The following is a 20,359-nucleotide window of genomic DNA, read 5'->3' on the forward strand; positions in this document are numbered from 1 at the left end:
GTGTTCGTTTTTTATCACTTTTTATCGTCTTAATTTTCTTAGAGCACGGTACTCTAAAATTTATTACCTGGTCACTTATGGTCTTAGAGTTTAATTTGTGGTCTGTCTAAAATATTGAACCTGATATTTTCTATCTCTCCTTTCTTTCAAAAATATAAATATAATTTATTTTCAAATCTAAGACAAATGTTAGTCTTTGACTTATTGGTTGGTCTTCATATTACTAATGAAAATTTATTGACCTGCCTCCACATGCTGAGAGGAAATTAGAATATAAATGGATTAAAAGTCAGTGCATGCCATTTCCCTGGTTAAGGATCTTTAAGACTCACCGGAATATTCTGAGATTGAGTTACCCATCCAAAGAAATATACATCATCAATTTCACATGTGCCAAGACAATTGCTTGGAGAGAGAATCTCAACTCCTATTAGGTGTAGTAGCTGTAGGGCTAGAACATTAAGCTCAATGTTCTTATAAACTCTTTTCTGATTATTTTAATGAGGGGAAAAAATTCCACGTCTCAGTTTGAGATTAGCTCTGCCTTTCTTCACTTCTTTTGCATGTGGTGCTTTTTAGGCCAGAAACCATGATAAAGCAGCTCCCTTAGAAGAAACCAGTGTTCTTGGAGGTGCAAATTGCCACCTCTGCCTTGGGAAAAGGTGTCCCTTTTGAACTCTGTCCTTTCACTTCTGTTTAGCAGGAATTCTGAAAGGCTATATATTCTGCTCCATTAGACCCTAAGCATGGATGAGCCACAGGGCAGTGTTTATTCCGACTTACAAAAGTGACAGCTCTCTCCACGCTTGCCAGTTGGAACATGGCTTCTTAGAGCGATTTCCTCTGGGGAGGAATTTACCCATTAACCTGTGCTAAGATAAAGGCCATTCAGGGTCAGAGGCCAGAGAGTTTTTCAGTTGTAGGCAAGCTCACCAGAAAAGAAGCCTAGTGACCGGTTCCATTCCTCACGTATCCAAACTCATCCTCCCGACTTTTTCATTTCATTTCCTTCTGATGTGTGGGGTAATCTGCTGAGGATTCTGAAATGGTCATTAGGGTTGAAAATGCAAGAGGAAATGATTGCAGCCTGTTTTGCTTCATTGATTCTAAAGCTGGTTTTAAATATGAAATATATAATATGTAATATATATATAATATTTGTATATTAGGGTCACCGATATAGTATTGAAGGCAGAGATGAAGGGTACAATCATGCTGCTCAGAGAGGCGGTGTCTGGTCTCAGAGGGCTACCTTGGTGATGTTTGATATCAGAGCCCCCTCTTCCCCACTTTTCTAGACCCTCAACACGTCCAGGAACTGCACAGATGCTTTTGGGAGAGGCCCCGGGAAGCTCGTTCTGTCTACCCAGAGGCTGCTGTGGATCCCATTTCTAGCTGCTAAGCCGCCAGAGTTGTGGTGATTCAGAACACCGCAATTAAAGGCAAAGGGAGAGGCGGTGTCAATTTTAAAAAGCACTTGCCTTTGACTCCCCTGCAATTCTCCTTCTCCAGCTGCTTCCCCGCAGTTTCAGAGGCAGGAGAGTGGAGTGCTGGGCAGGCAGGTTCTTGAGCCAGACAAGGGTTTGAATCTCAGAGGTCACTTCTCCATGAATGACCTCGGGCAACTTACTGACTAAACTCTGTGCCTTGGTGTTCCCCTCCATGAAATGGGTAGAGTAAGTGTGCCTTCCTGATGGGAGGTATTGCAGGTTAAATGAGGAAATGTACTTAAAACACTCAGAATGGTGCCTGGCACGTTGTATACAATAAATGTTGGATGTCACTAGTTTGTGTGTAGACAGAACACACAAGGTCAAGCGTCAGCAACATGTCACAAAGGTGATGGCAACACATTTGTTGGGAGAGAGAGCACAGTTTGGACACGAACTTCATGGGCAGGATTACAAGAATTTTTAAGCTGTATACCAACCTGTAAAAACTACACATCCTCTTACTGCTCTGAAGCAAGAAATGCTGTGTGGTAATTGCCTCTCTTTAGGCTGGTTTTCTACTGTACTTAAGAGAAAGCCAGCAGAAATACGGGGGTTCAAGAATAAAGCCAGGTTCAAAACAAGAGCCCATCAATTCAAAGAGAGCAGGACCCTCTCCCTTTCTTGACACCAAAGCCCAACTTTTTTCTAGAATCAGATTAAGTTAACGATGTCAGGGAATGCCACACTTCCCTCTCATTGTCCGTTTTATTTCTGCTTAGCCTCTGAGCCATTTTGTAGGACCTGCAAGAACAGGGTCAAAGTGAAACTGAATTCTGAGGAAGAGGCTGTGCCTGACAGCATTCCCTTTCCTGTGGGAAGCCATTCAGGATTGTTCTAGAGCTGATGGATGAGAAAAATGTGCATTCTTTCCCCCGCTTCTCCCCATCTCTGTATATTTCTGAATGTTTAGAGATCCTTTTGGATACATCCTCATAATAACATTAGAAAAATTAATATTTATTAAGAAATTTTTGGTGCCCAGCACCAGCTGAGCACGACAAATGCATCATCATATTTAATGTTCTATGTGCTGCTTCCAAGCAAGAATGGAATGCTGGAAAGGAAAGTCCTAAGGAACCCTCTGGTTAAAGACAGATTAGGAGAGGGTTTATGAGTCTAGCTATTGCAAGTGCTGGAAAGCCATGTACGCTGACATCAGAGCTGAGCACACCTCAAACTTGTGGGACTGAATTTAAATAGTTCAGCAGTTTAAAGTTTTCAAAAGTGGTGAAATGAGAACAGACTTGTAGTGGAGACTGGTTAAAAATTCTAAGCAAGACCTGATAGGAAGTCCACTCATTCATTCATTCAAGAAATACATGCTGAGCACCAATAACATGGCAAGCACTGTTCTAGGCCTCGGGATATAGCAATGAGCAACACAAAATCTTTACCTTTATGGAGCTTACACTCTAGGGGTATTCATAGAAGCACACTAAAAAAATTATGTGATGTAAGATGGTGATAAATGCTAGGGCATAAATAAAGCTGTAGGGAGATAGTGACAAGAATGCTCTTTTCGATAGGGTAGCCTCTGAGGTGGTAATGTTTGAACAAGGCTTGTTGGGGTTGACATGAAGAAGAATGCCATGGGGTTATGTAGCAGAAGGAATACATGGCAGAGGCCACAGCAAGTGCAAAGGCCCTAAAGCAGGATGACATTTGGCCACTAAGCAAGAGTACCGTGAACAAGGGGATGGCTAGTGGGAGGGGAAATCAGAGGGAGCCAGGGGTCAGATTGTGCGAATCAATAAAAATCATTCCAGTCTTTGAGCCCCTGTTGGGTTTGGGTGATTACCACATTTTAATTATCATAAACCCCCTTGAGGTAAGTCTGATTACTTCATTTTAATGTTGCCCAAAGCCACCCTACTGAGCCGTAGCGTTCTCTTGGAATTCTAGAGCATCCAAGTTCACTGAGGGTGGCGGTCTCTCCCAGCTTGCTGCTGACCAGGACTTTCTCTCTCCATCAATCACCACATATTCCTAGAGCAGAAAAATCTTTTTTAAAACACTATGAGATATTTCTTTACCATCTTCATTATTTAAAAATATGTGTCCTAACCTTTTCTTATACTTGGCCAAGGCCTGATGCCAAATGGGTTTTTTCTGCACCTAGGGCTTAACATGCATCCTACGATGGTTTTCTGTCTTTTAAAAGGTGCTAAAAATAACTTGGAGCACAGCTGTACTAAAGAGGAAAAATGAATAGAAACTTAGCGATAGGTCCATAGCCCATGATCTCTGGGTTCCATTCATAAAAGAGGTCTTTCCTTTTTTGGTCTGTAACACTGAGTCTAATTTGTGTAAAAGCATCCATGGATTAAGTTAAGTACTGGAGAGTCCTGGGATGGTTCCCCAAATGAAATGGAGTCACAAATAATTCTAATGATGTTTTATAATAAAAGTAGAATTAAAAGACTGAAAAATATGCAACAAAGACTCTCTGGTCCATATTAAGATGAAAAAAGTAGCATAAATTGAACTTAATATCCTACATTTTTATTATTTTCATTGAAAAGTGAAATGAATAAAAATGTGTCTTCATTTTAGCTATAGATGGGCCTAAATTAGGACATGGAAAAATCAGCTTAAGATAAGAGTGACTCAATCCATCCAAAGAACCAAGTTTTCTTTGGGAGGGTATGCCCAGATTCCCTACTGAGTCTTGTCCTGCATGGAAAGTAATGGGAATTCATTTTCTAAATCTCATGCTGGCCCATTAGAAAGTTACTGTTTGGTTAATTCCATCATAATGTATTATTGTATTGCCAGCTATTATAATCTAGAGCTAGTTTGATGGTGCTGGTGTCTCAGGATAAGTAAGAAAGTAGCTGGATTAGTTTGCTAGGACTGCCATAACAAGGTACTACAGACTGGGTTACTTAACTTACAGTCTTACAGCCTCTTACTGTAGCTTAAACTACAAAAACATATTGTCTCACATTCCTGGAGGCTGGAAGTCTGAGATCAGTGTGTTTGGTCAGGTTGGTTCCTTCTGAGAGCTGTGAGGGAGAATCTATTCCGTGTCTCTCTCCTAGTTTCTGGTGGTCTGCTGACGATTAACCTTCGGCATCCCTTAGCTTATAATACATCATCCCAATCTCTGCCCCTTCATCTTCACACAGCATTCTCCGTGTGTGTGTGTGTGTGTGTGTGTGACTGTGCCCAAATTTCTCCCTTTCATAAGGACACATCCATACTGAGTTCTAGCCAATCCTAGTGACTGCATCTGAACTTGATTATTTGCAAAGACCCTATTTCCAAATAAGGCCACATTCACAGACAGCAAGGTTAGGACTTAAGCACCTTTGTCGGGGAATACAGTTCAACCCATAACACTAGTGTACAAGAAGGTTAAATGAAAACTTCTCTCCTTCTGTAGGATTCTCTTAGATATCCTTGAAGATTACACCTAGGACAGGAGAATCCTTATAGTAGACAAATCATCTCTTTATTCATTGCATTATCAGCCTGAGTCCTCCTTCATATGTTTGTGTGTGTGTGTGTGTGTGTGTGTGTGTGTGTGTGTGTGTGGTTTTGCTTGATTTCCAGCCATTGTATCTTATCTAACAACTATCCCTTTGCTAACAGGGCAAATTTGGAAATCAGTTATGCCAAAGGACTTCAGAAACTGGCAACCAAACTGAGCAAAACATTACAGAGCACAAAGAAAAAGTAAGTATATGGAAGAGATAAGGCAAAATCACTCTTAAAAGTAATAAAAAGCGACATATGTTCAATTCCAGCTTCCTCATATAAATGTGGCAAGTCCAGAGCATCAAGCATGGCTTCTAGTTCTTGGGCACTTACAGTGTGCCAGACACTGTGTTAAATGCTTTCATAGATACTCTACATTTAATCCTCACGACAATCTCTGAGAAGTCTTTTTATGATCCCTATTTACAAACAAGGACTTGAGGCTTGGAGAGTTTAAGAACCTTGCCTGGTCACACAGATAATGAATTTCAGAGCTGGGTTCATCCTGTGTCTTTGTGACTCCTAAGCTCATATTCATAAAAGGCCTTGCTGAGGATATTAACTTGGGAAGCAGTGTTGTTAAGTCGGAAGCTCTTGAAATCAGGAAGTGTGAATCCTGCTTTATCTCAAATTTATGACCTTCAACAAGTAACCTGGCCTCCCTTGATTTCCTCCTCTGTTATGTGGAGTAACAAGATGTGCTCCATTGTGTGTGTGTGTGTGTGTGTGTGTGTGTGTATCGGGGGGTGCATATTAAACGAGGTAATATATGTAAAGATATTGGCACATCAGATGCTGAAAAAATGTTGGTTCACATTTTTTTCAATTCAGTTGAGAATGAAGTCAATTACTTCTCTTTGGGGAGAGAAAAAAGATATTAGTATTCTAAAAATGGTCCATTAGTGATAATTACTTACAAAGATTTTTGACTAATGCTTGCAGATGCCACCCAATGGCAGTGCCATTGCAAAGACCCCTTCTGATGGTAAAAGAAAGAGGGAAAGAAAAAAGGAAGGCTTCTGGAGCCCACATTCCTACTCCCTAGGCATCATCCATAACAGCAAATAATGGCTTTGAAATTGATCTGACTTTGAGCTTGATTTTTAGGATGGTATTTTAGTAGCCTGCAAAGGAACCAGTAGAGCACAGTGGTTGAGTATAAATAGACTTCATTTAGACTACCCAGGTTTAAATTCTGGCTCTACCTCTTACCAAGTAGGTAAATTAGGACAATTTACTTTACCTCTCACTGTGTATTTAAAATGGAAATAAAACACATCTCATATAATTCCTGTGAGTAGTAAATGAAATAATACAAGAAATGTGTTTAATACCTGGCTGGAGCCAAAGCTCCCTAAGTGTTCATTATGATTTTAATTTTGATTACCTTCTAAAGGATGAGAGGTGTAGGTGTAGGGGTGTGTGTCTTATTGTGTGGCAACCCTAGAATCCAGCATGGTGCTCCCAAGGAGTTGGCATGAACAGAATGCTTGGTTAACCAGGGTTAGTACAACAATATTTAATAATAAGCATTAACTGAACTTTTATCTATACCAAAATCTGTTAGGTACTTGTATAATAACTCAAATTATTTCTCTTCTAAAAGACCAGTTAAGTGAGGGTCAGGGCAATCAAGTGATTCTTCCAAGGTCATGCAGGAAACAAAGGGGAGCTTGTGGATTCAGACACAGAACCTCTGAGGCCAACGCCTTCTCCTTCCTGCTCTGCCGCCCAGCTCCTCCCAGGGGCAGATGTCAGATTCCTTTCCCGAAAGTGTGCTTGGGTTTCTTTAAAAAAAAAAACAACTCTATTGAGATTTAGTTTACATGCAATAAGATGCACCCATTTTAAGTAAATGGTTTGATTGATTTTGACATATGTATACACCATATATCCACCACCAAAATCAAAATATACCTATTTTCATCACCAAAAGACTCCTTATACCTGTCTACAATCCTTCCCCCAACACAGTCCCAAGGAAACACTGATCTGCTTTTTTTCAATCTAGATTATTTTGTCTTTTCTGGACTTTCCTGTAATTGGAAGCATACAGTGGGTACTGTCTTGGGCCTGGTTTTGTGCCTGGCTTTGGATACACAGAAAATCTGACATCCTTTGATCTAGTTCTCCCATTCTCTGGCTGCCAGGTGCAGCCTAAGTCATTTGGAGGCAAAACCTCTGCACCGTCTTGCTCTCAGGACGGGCACCGATCTGTCCCTTCCCTTCCATCAAAGTCTACGCTGGCTCTGTCCCTGAGGTTTATTGATACAATGGGCTTCCTGTTTGAAGGCCAACTATAAGTAGGAGGAAAATAGCGTCATACTTCCTAATTCTCCCTTTGTGCTGCTAGGGTCAGGGCAGAGTTACCCTTTTGTTAAATTGAGATAGTACTCACAAGACAGTAGAACATCTGAGTGTTTGTCCTAAAGGCCAGCAGGGAACAGGACCTAGACCCCAACCCCAAGAGCAGCAGGCAGGGCATGACCAGGGCTCTGGAGTCCTCCATAACTTAACTTTTCTGAGCCTCCGTTTATTCATCTGTGAAATGAAGAGCCTGAAAAGATTGTCTTTAAGGGTGGCATGCTCTCTCCTGCCTGTTCTAAATGGCTTCTCACCCTTGGCTACTTTATTTCCCTGATTTTCTACAGACATGAAATGAAAAATGGAAATCAGGATGAAAAATAATTGGGAAAAAAACACAGTTTATGTAATGACAATAGTGCAAATAAATATGTTGGCAGAATTTAATCCCATGGAGAAATTGAAATAGGATTAGGGATATGAGTGCAATTGCTGAATGCAATGGCTCAGACATGATGCTTTATTTCTCAGACTCCTGGGAAAATGACACCCACACTTGTGCTCCCTTGTTTTTGCCTCCAGCTGTCTTGTCAGTGCCTGGGCCTGGGTCTCGGAGGGCATGAAGTCGGCAGCGGACCTGCATCAGTGAGTACTCACACGCTGGCCTTGCTCCAGCCCCAAAGAGAGTCATAAATATTTAAAGTAGGTATGCTACAAATACTCCACTGCAAACTTGCACTGAGTAGATATGCCTAACACACAATTTTACTTCCCCAGAAAATAATTCGGAAAGTAGATATAAACCCTAATACTAGGCTTGTGTGTCTTTCATGTTCTATTTCCAGAAAACTTGGCAAAGCAATTGAGTTGGAAGCAGTAAAGCCAACTCATCAAGTCCTGAGTGCACATGAAAAGAAGAGAAAATCAGTGAGTCAAAATCTTTCTTTTCTCCCTGTTAAAGCAAGATTTCTGTCTTTGGCTCAAGAAATAAAAGGTGATCTAAAGGCGAGACTACGTTTCAGGAATTTATCATAAAAATAAACACAAACCCGAAGATTTATGTACGAGGATGTTTGTTAAAGCATTGTTTATAGTAGTGAAAAAATGGAAACTTCTTCATCATCCAAAAATAAATTACAATGAATTCAAGCAATGGAATACTATGCAACCATTAAAAATCTTATTGCAGCAGAATTTAATGACATGGGGATGTAGTGCTAAATTAAAAAACAAGATGAGAAAATCTAACAATATAACTGCAATTTTGTAAAATAAATTGTGTGAATATATGCATAGAAAAAAACCTGGGAGCACCTCCCCAGAATGTTGATAAGAATTATCTCTAGATAGTGGAATTAGAGGCTATTTTTATTTCATTTCTTTGTACTTTTTTGTATTTACATTGTTTTACACTGAATAGATACACCTTTTGTAAATAGAATTATAAACGCAATTTTTAAAAGGAAATGCTTCTCTATACTTATGACCTTGGAATTAGGTAAAAGAAATACTAGGTATAATCCTCAAATAGCCTTAAAATTGAAGAAAAATAACTAAACAATTCTTTCAGGGCACCTGGTCCTCTTGTATGGCGTATTCTCTGGTCTGTCTGTGTACTTTTCCTTCCAGAACAGTTTCATTTGTGTTCCGTTTTCTTTTTATTTGCGTGTAATACAGTCAGTAAGCACTTTAAAATATATTTTCAGACAACATGAAGAGGTATTTAATAAACACTGCTTAGCTCTGATAGGGATGGGGTCATGGTCATTATCTGTGTCAATGACAGGTACAGGTGAGAAGTTCAGAGCAGTGATAGGAGGTATTTGAGAAGGGCAGGGGCAGTGGCTAAGGGGAGTTTCAAGTGATCACAGCCAGATAAAGCAGGTCTTAAAGGTGGTAAGTCCATAGGATGAGGGGATTTGTGAAAGCCCTGATGGAAGGGAAATGATACCAAAAAAATTTTATTCAAACTTATGAAACTGAGTCAGGAAATGGAATCGATGTTTGGTGGACATCCACGTATTTTTACCAGAATGGGTGTTCTCCTTAGGGCTAGGGTGATGGGGGAAGTTTACAGGAATTACTAGAAAGTAATATAATCTTCTGCCTTTGCAAACCAACTTAATAAAAGCCAAACACTAGTCTATACTTCATTAATTACAAAATATTTTCATACCACATAATACTATGATAATCACTAGAATTTCCTTAGTACTTACTAAATTAGGCACAAGTGCTTTAGATAATTAATGTCATGGTCCCCTCAGAATGCTGGTCCAGTTTATAATCTTCTTTTCAGCATTTGCCCCTCCCTGTTGCACCCCTATCACGCTGCCACATTTTCTCACAAAAAAGTCGAATTTTGTAAAGTGAACTTGTTCCATATTGCAGCAACATAGAGTCAAAAGTGACATAGTGCATAAAATTATTTTAATTGTATTTGTTGTGCTAAACCACATATTCCAAATTTAATGAACTGAAAAAGAAAAAAGTACAGTGTTGCTAGATCTCAGAGTGGTTGAGTAATGGCTGATCTGTGGGTTTTGAAGAAAGGTCTATGGTTCAGGAGAAAAGGTTCTGCACTAACTTAAGTCTGATCTCCTTAGGAGGTTGCCTAGTTCCATTTTCATCATTTACTGCCCCATTGGCTATTTTAAAGTAGGAGAAAAAGTTAATTATGGTTAAGAATTCAATCTCTTTGAAATTAAAGCAATATTCACGTTAGAGGCAATAAGACAGTAAAATTAGCACTGCTAGGGCTTTTACTGACTCTCACGGTATTAAAATTTGGGCCACATGGAATAATGCTGAAGAGGAAGTAATGGGACTGGAAGTGATACCAAACTATGCAAGATCCTCCTCCGCACAGATTGTACCCATTTATATTGTTTCTACAGAGTTATATATTAAAAATAATTATCTTACCAAATGCATTCAGGGTAAATCTTGTGAAGAGATTCTTGACCTGAGGAAAAGAGAGTTGACTACTTTTCTCAGGAAATATGTCCTCTATAGGATTTTTAAATTCCACTTAATTGTGCTACTAATTGTACCAGAATTAATAAGCCAGCACCGTGACTCAACAAGAAGACAGCAAAAAAAAATTTTTTTTCTTTTTTTCCCTTCGATAGCTTGATAATGAAGTTGAAAAGACAGCAAATCTTGTCATTAGCAACTGGAATCATCAAATTAAGGCAAGTATACACAAATATCATTTGTGTAAACCCAATTTTCAGGATTGAAGCTTTTGGCTTTTGTACAAATGTGATCGTGTGTTTTAGTGTCAGTATTTCTAAGTGCTAACTGAAAAGCAAAATGTTTCCTCGTCTGAGTTATTATATAGATATAGTTTTCAACTAAATCAATAGAGGAGCAGAACTCTAAATATGATTTTATTTATAGCTAACATGTGGTGTTTATTGTATGTCAAGTGCTATATATTTATGTGTTGAATCATCGCAAAAACCAACCAATGTGGTATATGACCTTGTGTTGTCCCATTTTATAGATGGGTGGGGAAGCAGAGACACAGAGGTTAATAATTGCTTAATGTTACAAAGCTGGTTAATGGTTGAACCAAGAATTATTCCAAGTCACTGGGCTCCAAGGTCACTGCCCTTAAGCATTACCTACACTGACTGCCTCTCTATATAATTTGAAACTTAGGGCAAGATATGAATACTGAGTTTTGGTTTTATCTTTTATAAGGGCATTTGTGATCTCTGTCTCACCAGTGAGAGGAGCACAGTGAGGGATGGGTAAAGGTGTGTAAAGGGGGATGCCTGTATTGGTTTCACAAGTATGTACGGCCCACTCCTTGTGCACCACACTGTACTAAGACATGGTTCTTGTTTCCATGTAATTGAAAATTTAGTTGGCTAAATAACGTGTGTGCAGGAAAGAGTGAATGACTTCTAAGGAGAGGAATTATGATCTGGTGTGAGAATTTAGAGCATATCATTACAGGGTCTTAAGCAGAGAGAATCACAGATGGTGCCTATATATATATGATTATTCTAGAACAATCCAGTTTAGGAGGAATTCATTTCAAGTAGGAAGGACTAGGAGCCAGTGGAGAGGGAATCTGCTCGGAAAACCCAATGATTCCCTTTGAGGGGACTTGTGCTACCAAAGTTGAAATTCTCTTTTTCATCTCCAAAGTGTTAGTGCCCAAAGAGAACTTTCTTTCCCAAGTAGATGGCCATGAGTGCCAAATAAGCGGAGACAACCTCAGAAACAGGCGGCCGCATCTCAGCCCTCAGTGTTGCCTCTGAAGCTCCTGCTGGAACCAAGGACCCCATAAGACAAGGACATTAATCAGAAATGTTTGAGATAAATGAACTTCTATGCCCACAATAACAGTCCTGGTAAAGGGGTGCTCACAAGAATCACTTTTATAGTAAATATTTAAAGGTCCCATAAACAGGAGTCCAGTCGTTTGTTTTCAGTTTTGCTCTTGATTTTATGAGCTTTCTTAAACAGAATTTGTTTTTAAAAATACATTCTGTAAAATATTCAGCTTTGGGCTTCCCTGGTGGCGCAGTGGTTGAGAATCTGCCTGCCAATGCAGGGGACACGGGTTCGAGCCCTGGTCTGGGAAGATCCCACATGCCGCGGAGCAACTGGGCCCATGAGCCATGATTACTGAGCCTGCGCGTCTGGAGCCTGTGCTCCGCAACAACAGAGGCCACGATAGTGAGAGGCCCGCGCACCGCGATGAAGAGTGGCCCCCGCTTGCCGCAACTAGAGAAAGCCCTCGCACAGAAACGAAGACCCAACACAGCCATAAATAAATAAATAAATAAAATATTCAGCTTTCACAGGAAATGCAATACAATGGACCAAAAGAGAAGCTATGCTCAGTAACTGCCACTGCTTTCAGGAACAAAAAAAAATCTTTTTTTATTTCCCAGTTTCCACCAAGTAATTTTTCTAAATAGAACGATTTTATTTTTTATGAAGATTGACAGACTATAATAGTTTTCTCTCCAGTTACAATTCAAGGGATTCAGCATGTCAGTAATGAGGTGTAGTCTGTTTCGGAGACTCGGATGAAGAGCCTTAAAGAACCAAATGCTCTTGGCTCCTACTCTCATTTATCAGTGGGCATGTGACCGATGGAAGGTGGAGGGGAGGGTCTCTGAGCTTCTTGTTCCTTGAATTCCATTTTGTAGAGGTTTCATATGTTTAGAGACCTTCAGAAGGCTTTGCCTCTGACTTCCTAGGGAAAGAGAGACCTGGACTTTTCCCTTCATTGTCTGGTTTTACAGTCATTGCAACTTGAGGTGAACAACCATACCATCTTTCAATCAACCCAGTTCCTGAATAGGCTAAATCCAACTCAAACCAAATTCTGTTGATTTTATCTCTGGACCGTCCTGGTCTGCCAAGCTGGGACTGTATAGGGAATGACCAATCACCCACATCATAACCCAGGCCAAGGCTGGAGGCATCAACAGAGTAGGGGACTTTGAATGCTGCTTCCTTCCTGACCCCTCCCTCCGCCTGCCCACCACAAATGCAGGGTAGTTCACAAGATGCCGGGCAGATGCCCAGCTCTCAAGCCCAGGCATCAGGGAGCAAAATTTTTCTTTTGCTCTAAGTTTTAAGAGAGCATATTAAAATGACCTCAATTGTGGCCAAGCAGATTTAAAAGAATGATGCCAGCAGTCTTCCATGTTTGTTGTGATTTTTTTGGCAGGGGTACGGGGGGTGGTAAAGCCATTGCCTTCCATTATGCTAGCTAGAACGATGTTGGAGACTCGCAAGCCTTCGGTGATTTAACAAAATGTATAACCCTCTTGAATGAACTCAGTGTAATGAAAAAATTATACGGTGGTTCTCAGGGCAAAATGTTAGCCACTGTGATATTTTAGGCAGATTTTTGAGGTGAGGGCAGAAATGAAGAACTAAAAATACACAATCCTTCAAGCTAGCACGTGAACATGACTTGTTCCAGAACAGAAGAGTTTTTCTCTTGATATCAGTTTCTGATCCTTTTATGCTTTGTTTGTATGTTTTTGACTCTAGGCCAAGAAGAAATTGATGGTTAGTACCAAGAAGCATGAAGCGCTTTTCCATCTTGTAGAAAGCTCCAAGCAAATTACGACCGAGAAGGAGAAGCAGAAGGTAACCTCTCATGGCCGGCTGAGTGCATATGGCTTAGAGATGGATGGGCTTCCTGCCCTTAGCTATGAACACAGGAGAACTGGCTGATTCCCCCTCTGTGCGGAGTCTCTGCAGGGCTGTAGTGTGGCAGAATATGAGAAGGATCCTAAGTTATTCCTGGTCCCCATATATATATATTTTTAAAGATCTTTTTCTTTAAATATTTATTTATTTTGGCTGCTCTGGGTCTTAGTTGTGGCACGCAGGATCTTCCTGGTGGCATGTGGGCTCATAGTTGCGACATGTGGGCTTCTTAGTCACGGCATGTGGGCTTCTTAGTTGCGGCATGCAGACTCTTATTTGCGGCATGTGAACTCTTAGTTGCTGCATGCATGCAGGATCTAGTTCTCTGACCAGGGATCGAACCCGGGCCCCCTGCATTGGGAGCTCAGAGTTTTACCCACTGGACCACCAGGGAAGTCCCGGTCCCCATATATTTTTAAAAGGTATTATTGACAGATGACAAATTAAACCAGTGGTGTCCAATATTTTTGATAAGGAGCCTGATTAAACATCTCTCAGCTCACACCCCAAATAAGTAAAAAATATATACACATAGCATAATGTATTATATAATGTACTTTACCTATCTTGTATATTATATAGAATACTTTTTATATTAAACTAATGTTATGAACATTATACAACATAAAAAAGTAGAAATATTTGAAGGATGTGGTAAAAATGAAATAATATTTTCAGTGATTAGCTAATCATGATGTCTTCATATAGTCATTAAGTGGCATATACAGACAAAATATACATGTGGGGCAAGGCTCAGCCTTACCCGTAGTAAATATAAATTTGTATTTCTAGTATGTCTTCTTGATAATGTCAATTTTTTGGTCAACTTCTCATCAGCTCTCAGTAGATCATGCCAGTTTTTGCCTTCTCATGTGGGTGATGATGCGCCTGTAATCGGGAGTGGGAGAAAGCGTCGGCTCTGACGTTCTCCTGTGGCTTTCTTGTGCTTGCATTGTTAGTTTTTTTTTTTTTTAAAGATTGATTGATTGATTGATTGATTGATTGCTATGTTGGGTCTTTGTTTCTGTGCGAGGGCTTTCTCTAGTTGCGGCAAGCAGGGGCCACTCTTCATCGCGGTGCGCGGGCCTCTCACTATCGTGGCCTCTCTTGTTGCGGAGCACAGGCTCTAGATGCGCAGGCTCAGTAGTTGTGGCTCACGGGCCTAGTTGCTCCGTGGCATGTGGGATCTTCCCAGACCAGGGCGCAAACCCGTGTCCCCTGCATTGGCAGGCAGACTCTCAACCACTGCGCCACCAGGGAAGCCCACATTGTTAGTATTAACATCAATCTACAGCTTCGTAGCAGAAATCTTTTTAAGGCATGTGTTCATTTTGTGTGTGTTAACCTAATTAAAGTGGATAATAAATCTGTAAATCCGTATGATCCAGACTCCTGCCGATGGGCACATGTCCCAGGATGTTGAGAGTGAAAGCATTTGTGGGACCCACATCAGCTTCTCATGTTATAAAACTCCCACTCTCCCTCCAGAACACTTCAGAATCCTCAACTGTCCACACGTGGGCACTAATATCAATTCATGTATTGACTAAGAGTAAGCTTGAACACTCTTTTTAGGCAAAAGTGAACACAAATAATATTGGAGTATTAGATTATCTTGCACACCCCTTATGGTATGTGCCCCAGATTGGTAACCTTTGAAATAGTCAATATCTTCCCCCAGAGATGGAGTCCCCCTAAGGAAGTGCAGGCAGCACCACTGCAACCCAAAACATTCTTTTTTTTTTTTTAAATTTATTAATTAATTAATTTATTTATTTATGGCTGTGTTGGGTCTTCGTTTCTGTGCGAGGGCTTTCTCCAGTTGCGGCAAGCGGGGGCCACTCTTCATCATGGTGTGCGGGCCTCTCACTATCGTGGCCTCTGTTGTTGCGGAGCACAGGCTCCAGACGCGCAGGCTCAGTAATCATGGCTCATGGGCCCAGTTGCTCCGCGGCATGTGGGATCTTCCCAGACCAGGGCTCGAACCCGTGTCCCCTGCATTGGCAGGCAGATTCTCAACCACTGCGCCGCCAGGGAAGCCCCTAAAACATTCTTAAAAGAAAAAGAGAATTGTCATTGCCAAGTAACTCTATTATTTCATCTGAGGAAACTAACAGTTGAATAACTTAAATTCATTGTTAGCAAGATATTACAAGGTTCTTGTGTCAATCTTCACAGTTTGAAATGATCATAACAGGTACTGAATAATGAGACAGCTTCCGAAGAGGAGGCAAAACCAAAGTAAGTTAAAAACCTAAGCTCCAGGACTTTGTTGTAGGCATTTGGAGCCCTCATTAGAAGCTATTCTTTATTGATGTCGAGGAATGACAAAGGCAAAAGCATGGGCACCTAAGTGGTGAATTTTTGCTTCCTTCCCTCATTAGCAGCTTCCCTGGGAGGCGGAAGTCCGTGATCCTCCCCTGCCCTCCTCCTCCTGGTCCTGTCAACCATAGCCCTTGGCTGTCATTACATCACAGACCCCTACCATCGTCATCACTTCACCTGGTAGCTTTCTCTTTTTTAGTCCTAAAGCTAAACGCCTAAGGCGGCGTTCATTTTTGCATCTCACATAGACATGCCCATGACCTCCCACTTGAGCCGGGCTGGTTCGGTGCTGCTCAGCAGTCCTTCCTGTTTTCCTGCTCAGCAATCCTTGTTCTCACCAGAAGCTGATCTACATCTCCATTCTTCTCGCTCCTCCATCCCCACCACCCACCCTCAGCAGACCATCTTGCCTCCAGCGTCACAGAGTAAACAGAAGTCAGTACAGCCCCCTGCCTACTGAAGTCCTATGTGCAATGCGACAGGCCAGTTCTTCATCCTGTGCTCTGATTCCCATCCCAGCCTCCTCTCAGAGGCCCTTCCCTGGATTATTCCCTTCTCTCCTGTATCTCTAAGGGTTGCTTCCCATCAGCCTTTTCAACTTCCCTCTATCTTGGGAGAGTAGGAAGAATCAGGGAGACACCCTTTGTGTCATTCATATCTCCAGATATCATCATCTCTTTCTTTTTACAATAAGATTTATTGAAAGGGTTATCTGTGCTCTGTCTCCACTTCCTCATCTCCCGTTCACTCCTCAAACCACCGACCAAGCTTTCCCCACCGATTCGCTAGAAATGTTCTTGCCGTTGAATACGTGGTCCTTGTTGCTAAAGCTAATGGGTGATTTCCAGTTCTGACTTTATTTAACTTCTTGGAAGCATTAAGCATCATTGACTTTCCCCTTCTAGAAACAGTCTCTTCTTTTAACTACAACGACATCTTACTCTTTTGGTTTTCCTTTCTGTCAATTTTTTCTTAAGCTCCTTTATGGACTTGCCTCGTTCTGCCTGAACTTTCTATATTGTTGTGCCTGATGATTTCTCTCCTGGGCCTCATTCTGTTTTATTCAGCATCATATCTCCAGTGTCCCACACAGTACTCTCAATATCAAGTGCTCAGTACATAGCACATACTCAACAAATATACTCTCAAGGCTTTGGCTACCATGTCTCTGCTGACAATATGCAAATTTATATCTCCAGCCCAAACCAGTCTCTGAACTGCTCTCTGGCATCTCAAACTCAATATCCAAAATCGGAACCATCACTTCCCTCTACCAAAAATATTTTTTATTCCTCTGTTTTTTATATATTTGAATATCACCATCTACCATATCCTCCCAATTCTAAGTCCTAAACCAAATACTTCCTGAATTTATCTACTTATATTTATCCCCACTGCCACTACTCTCTCCCAGGCCACCATCATCACTGCTTGGGTTACTCCAACTGATAAATTGGTGTCTTGGCTTTCAGTGTTTCCTCTCCTTATCTATTCCTCATACACAAGCCAAGCTGACTTTTCTGGAACTCGAATCTAAGCATATTATTCTCCTTTAAAAAGCCTTCAAAGGTTTCCAGGTGACCTCAGGATAAAGCACAAACTCTTTTATTTGGCCCTCAAGACCCTCCCTGACTTGGCCCTTGCTTAACTTTTCAGCATTTTCACTTGCTATTATTTCTCTCAACCTGTGTGCTCCAACCTCACCAAAATTTTTTTTGGTATCATGTCATGCTATTTTGCCTCACCAGTTCCTACTTTCATTTTAGGTTTATTCACACAGGGATCATTTCTGTGAGCACCCACTCTGTGACACCTGAATACTTCTATCATTTTGGGATCTATCAAACAGGATAACAATGGCCTGTGTGGGTCCTTGACTAGAGAGGGAGCCTATCTAGTTCTTTTATCTATTCCCAGTGTCTAGTACATGACACGGTGTGGCAGTCAAGAAATGTTTGGTGAATGAATTAATGAATTAATGAATCGATGTTTGTTCCAAGAGAAAGAAAAGAGGAAAGAAAAAGTATTTAATCTTTGACAAATTTTAGGAAAAGTTTCTGAGAAGTTCCTTAAATAACAATATGAGTCTCCATTCTTCTTCTGTATCTGTTTGGGGTTATTTGCTGTAAATTTGCTGAGCAGAAACTTCTAGTCAATAGCTGTAGAGTGTAGGCTGATGAACGTGAGTGGTGAGGAGAAGCAAGTACAGATCAGGAACCTCCAACTCAAGACTGTAATCTACCAATGATTCCTGTACTCTTATTCTGTAAATCCTTCAGGCCTTGGCATTTCTTACCAGGACAGGTAGAGATCTGTGCAATCAGTCTCCAGATTGACTCTGTTCGCATTGCTGGGCACACTCAATAAGAATCAAAGAACAATGACTTAGCCAAGTATAGCCATGTACATATTCAACCCTTTCTCTGTATCATTATCAGGCTAAAATTCACAAGCTCATATCTCTATAGATAAATGGCTCATTACACTTGATATACAAAACCAACCGTGTCCTGGGTAGGTCATACATCAGAGCTGAGGGACAGTTGAATGGCTAGCATATCAACTGGAATAATAAAGTGAGTGGTGTTAACATTCAGCATTTTGGATGAATGTTCTTCATTACTGAAACATTAGTCAAAATGTCCTTAAACATAAAGAGGAGCATTCTTAAAAACCTTTATCTCTGTCCTTGAAAATCCTAAACTGCTTCAATCACAGGACTCCTTGGTGCTGCTTGAACTGTGGCTTGAGGACCATTTGCATCAGAATCATCTGAGGAGGCAGTGAAAATTCAGATTTCCTGATCCCACTACCGAGCTACTGAATCAGTATTGCTCTTGGTGGAACGCTGAAAATCTGCAATTTTCCAAGAATCTCTGGTCATTCCTAGGCATATTAAAGTCTGAGAATCATTCATGTAATACAACTTCTTCCTTTCTCAAAGATGTGAAATTATGTGTCTGAGCATTCTGAGAATTCAATTCAAACTACCCTGGTCCAGAGAGTTTTGTATTACTTTGATTTTCACAATCAGGATGGCCAACTTTGGTGACTGGCCAGAAGGGGCTCTTTGTGAAGGAGCATATCCTTGGGGGTCAGGATGACAGGAAAGCATTTGTCAAGCTGTCCATAACTTGCAGTGAACAATGGCATGTATCTCAGGCTCTTTCTTCACTAGTAATAGTAACGCTCACTAGTCTTTGAGTGCTATACTAACTGTCAAGCAGTGTGCCCTGTTCCTTACCTGTGTCACCTGCTTGATTCCTCAGAGCAACACAGTGAAGTGGGAGCATCGCTATCCCCATCACAGAGATGAGAAAACTGTGGCTTGTGAAGTTTAAGTAACTCACTTGTAGTCAGAACCAGGACTCTAATCCTGAAGTCTGACTCCAGAGTTATATTGCAGAGTTTAAATAGTGAAAGTGAAGTGAGAGGATGGTCTCCAGGCCTAATACTAGTTTTAGAAATTATCTGATTGTGCAAATCTCTACCTGTCCCGGTAAGAAATGCGGAGGCCTGAAGGATTTATGAAATAAGAGAACGGGAATCATTGGTAGATTACAGTCTTGAGTTGGAGGTTCCTGATCTGTACTTGCTTCTCCGCACCTGTCATTTGGCCTCCTCCTTCATCTGATGAAAGTGGGCATATCACATTGTATTTAAGGACCTCAATTTCCTCATGTGAAAAATTGAAGGAATCCTATTGAAAGGCTCTTAGGTTTCCTTTCAGTTCTGACAACCCTGTTTTCTGAGAAAGGTCTTTGATTTTGTCATCTATAGTCACTGTTTATGACTTTAGCTGGGAGATGAGAAACTCATCATTGGGATGCATATAATTCTTTCTCCAGAATGACAAAGGGCTTTCATAAATGCGTTCATGAATATGTGACACTGATGTTTTACCTTAGCTCCTCAATAAACTGAAAAAATCAACTGAGAAGTTGTCAAAAGAAGATGAAAACTACTACCAAAAAAACATGGCCAGCTGTTCTGCCAGACTGAAATGGGAGAACACACTGGAAAATTGCTTCCAGGTAAGTTATGCATTCATGTTTTTTCTTTTTTTTTCTTTCTTTTTCCAAAGAGCTTTGTGTGGGAGGGAAATCACTGCTCCCATTCTATCTTCTAGGCACCCTTCAAGGGCTATGAGAAAAACACTTAACCTAGATGTCTCCATCCGTCTCATTTTTCTATCTATATCACAACAACAGGAGATAATTATGATTCTTACTGGTATGGCTGCCAGGATTCCTGGTGTAGCGGACGTCTAGCTGGCCTTCAAGATGTGTTAGGTATTGCTGTTACTAAGTACCCTTATCAGAGGCTCTTACTAGGTCTCTCCTTCCTTTTTCTCAGTGTGCTTTTCTCCTGTTAGGGTCCTCCTCCACCTTCTCCTTCCACCCCAGCCTGCTTTCAGCAGTCCCAACTTTTATGTTGAAGCTATGGAAATTCTCTTCTTCACTTATAAAGTCTTCGTGATGGTGACAAGATGTATATCATTTACATTTCAAAAGAGCTTCTTTCAACTGAGCTTTAAAAATATTTAAGACTCTAGGTTTTTTAAT

At 40.8% G+C, this 20,359-nt stretch overlaps 1 protein-coding gene across 12 annotated transcripts in view; it reads left to right on the top strand.

Moving 5' to 3' along the window:
- Nucleotides 1-20,359, top strand: part of NOSTRIN (nitric oxide synthase trafficking) — a 64,856-nt gene that overhangs the window by 22,863 nt on the left and 21,634 nt on the right. For all 12 annotated transcript variants that reach the window (XM_059928040.1, XM_059928039.1, XM_059928033.1 and 9 more), the window contains 6 exons: nucleotides 5,088-5,171; nucleotides 7,860-7,922; nucleotides 8,123-8,204; nucleotides 10,409-10,471; nucleotides 13,308-13,406; nucleotides 19,703-19,828. In XM_059928040.1, coding sequence (XP_059784023.1) covers nucleotides 5,088-5,171; nucleotides 7,860-7,922; nucleotides 8,123-8,204; nucleotides 10,409-10,471; nucleotides 13,308-13,406; nucleotides 19,703-19,828 — 517 coding nt within the window. The remainder of the gene's footprint in view (nucleotides 1-5,087; nucleotides 5,172-7,859; nucleotides 7,923-8,122; nucleotides 8,205-10,408; nucleotides 10,472-13,307; nucleotides 13,407-19,702; nucleotides 19,829-20,359) is intronic.

Source organism: Balaenoptera ricei, chromosome 7, assembly GCF_028023285.1.
Source record: "Balaenoptera ricei isolate mBalRic1 chromosome 7, mBalRic1.hap2, whole genome shotgun sequence".
Lineage (NCBI taxonomy): Eukaryota > Metazoa > Chordata > Mammalia > Artiodactyla > Balaenopteridae > Balaenoptera > Balaenoptera ricei.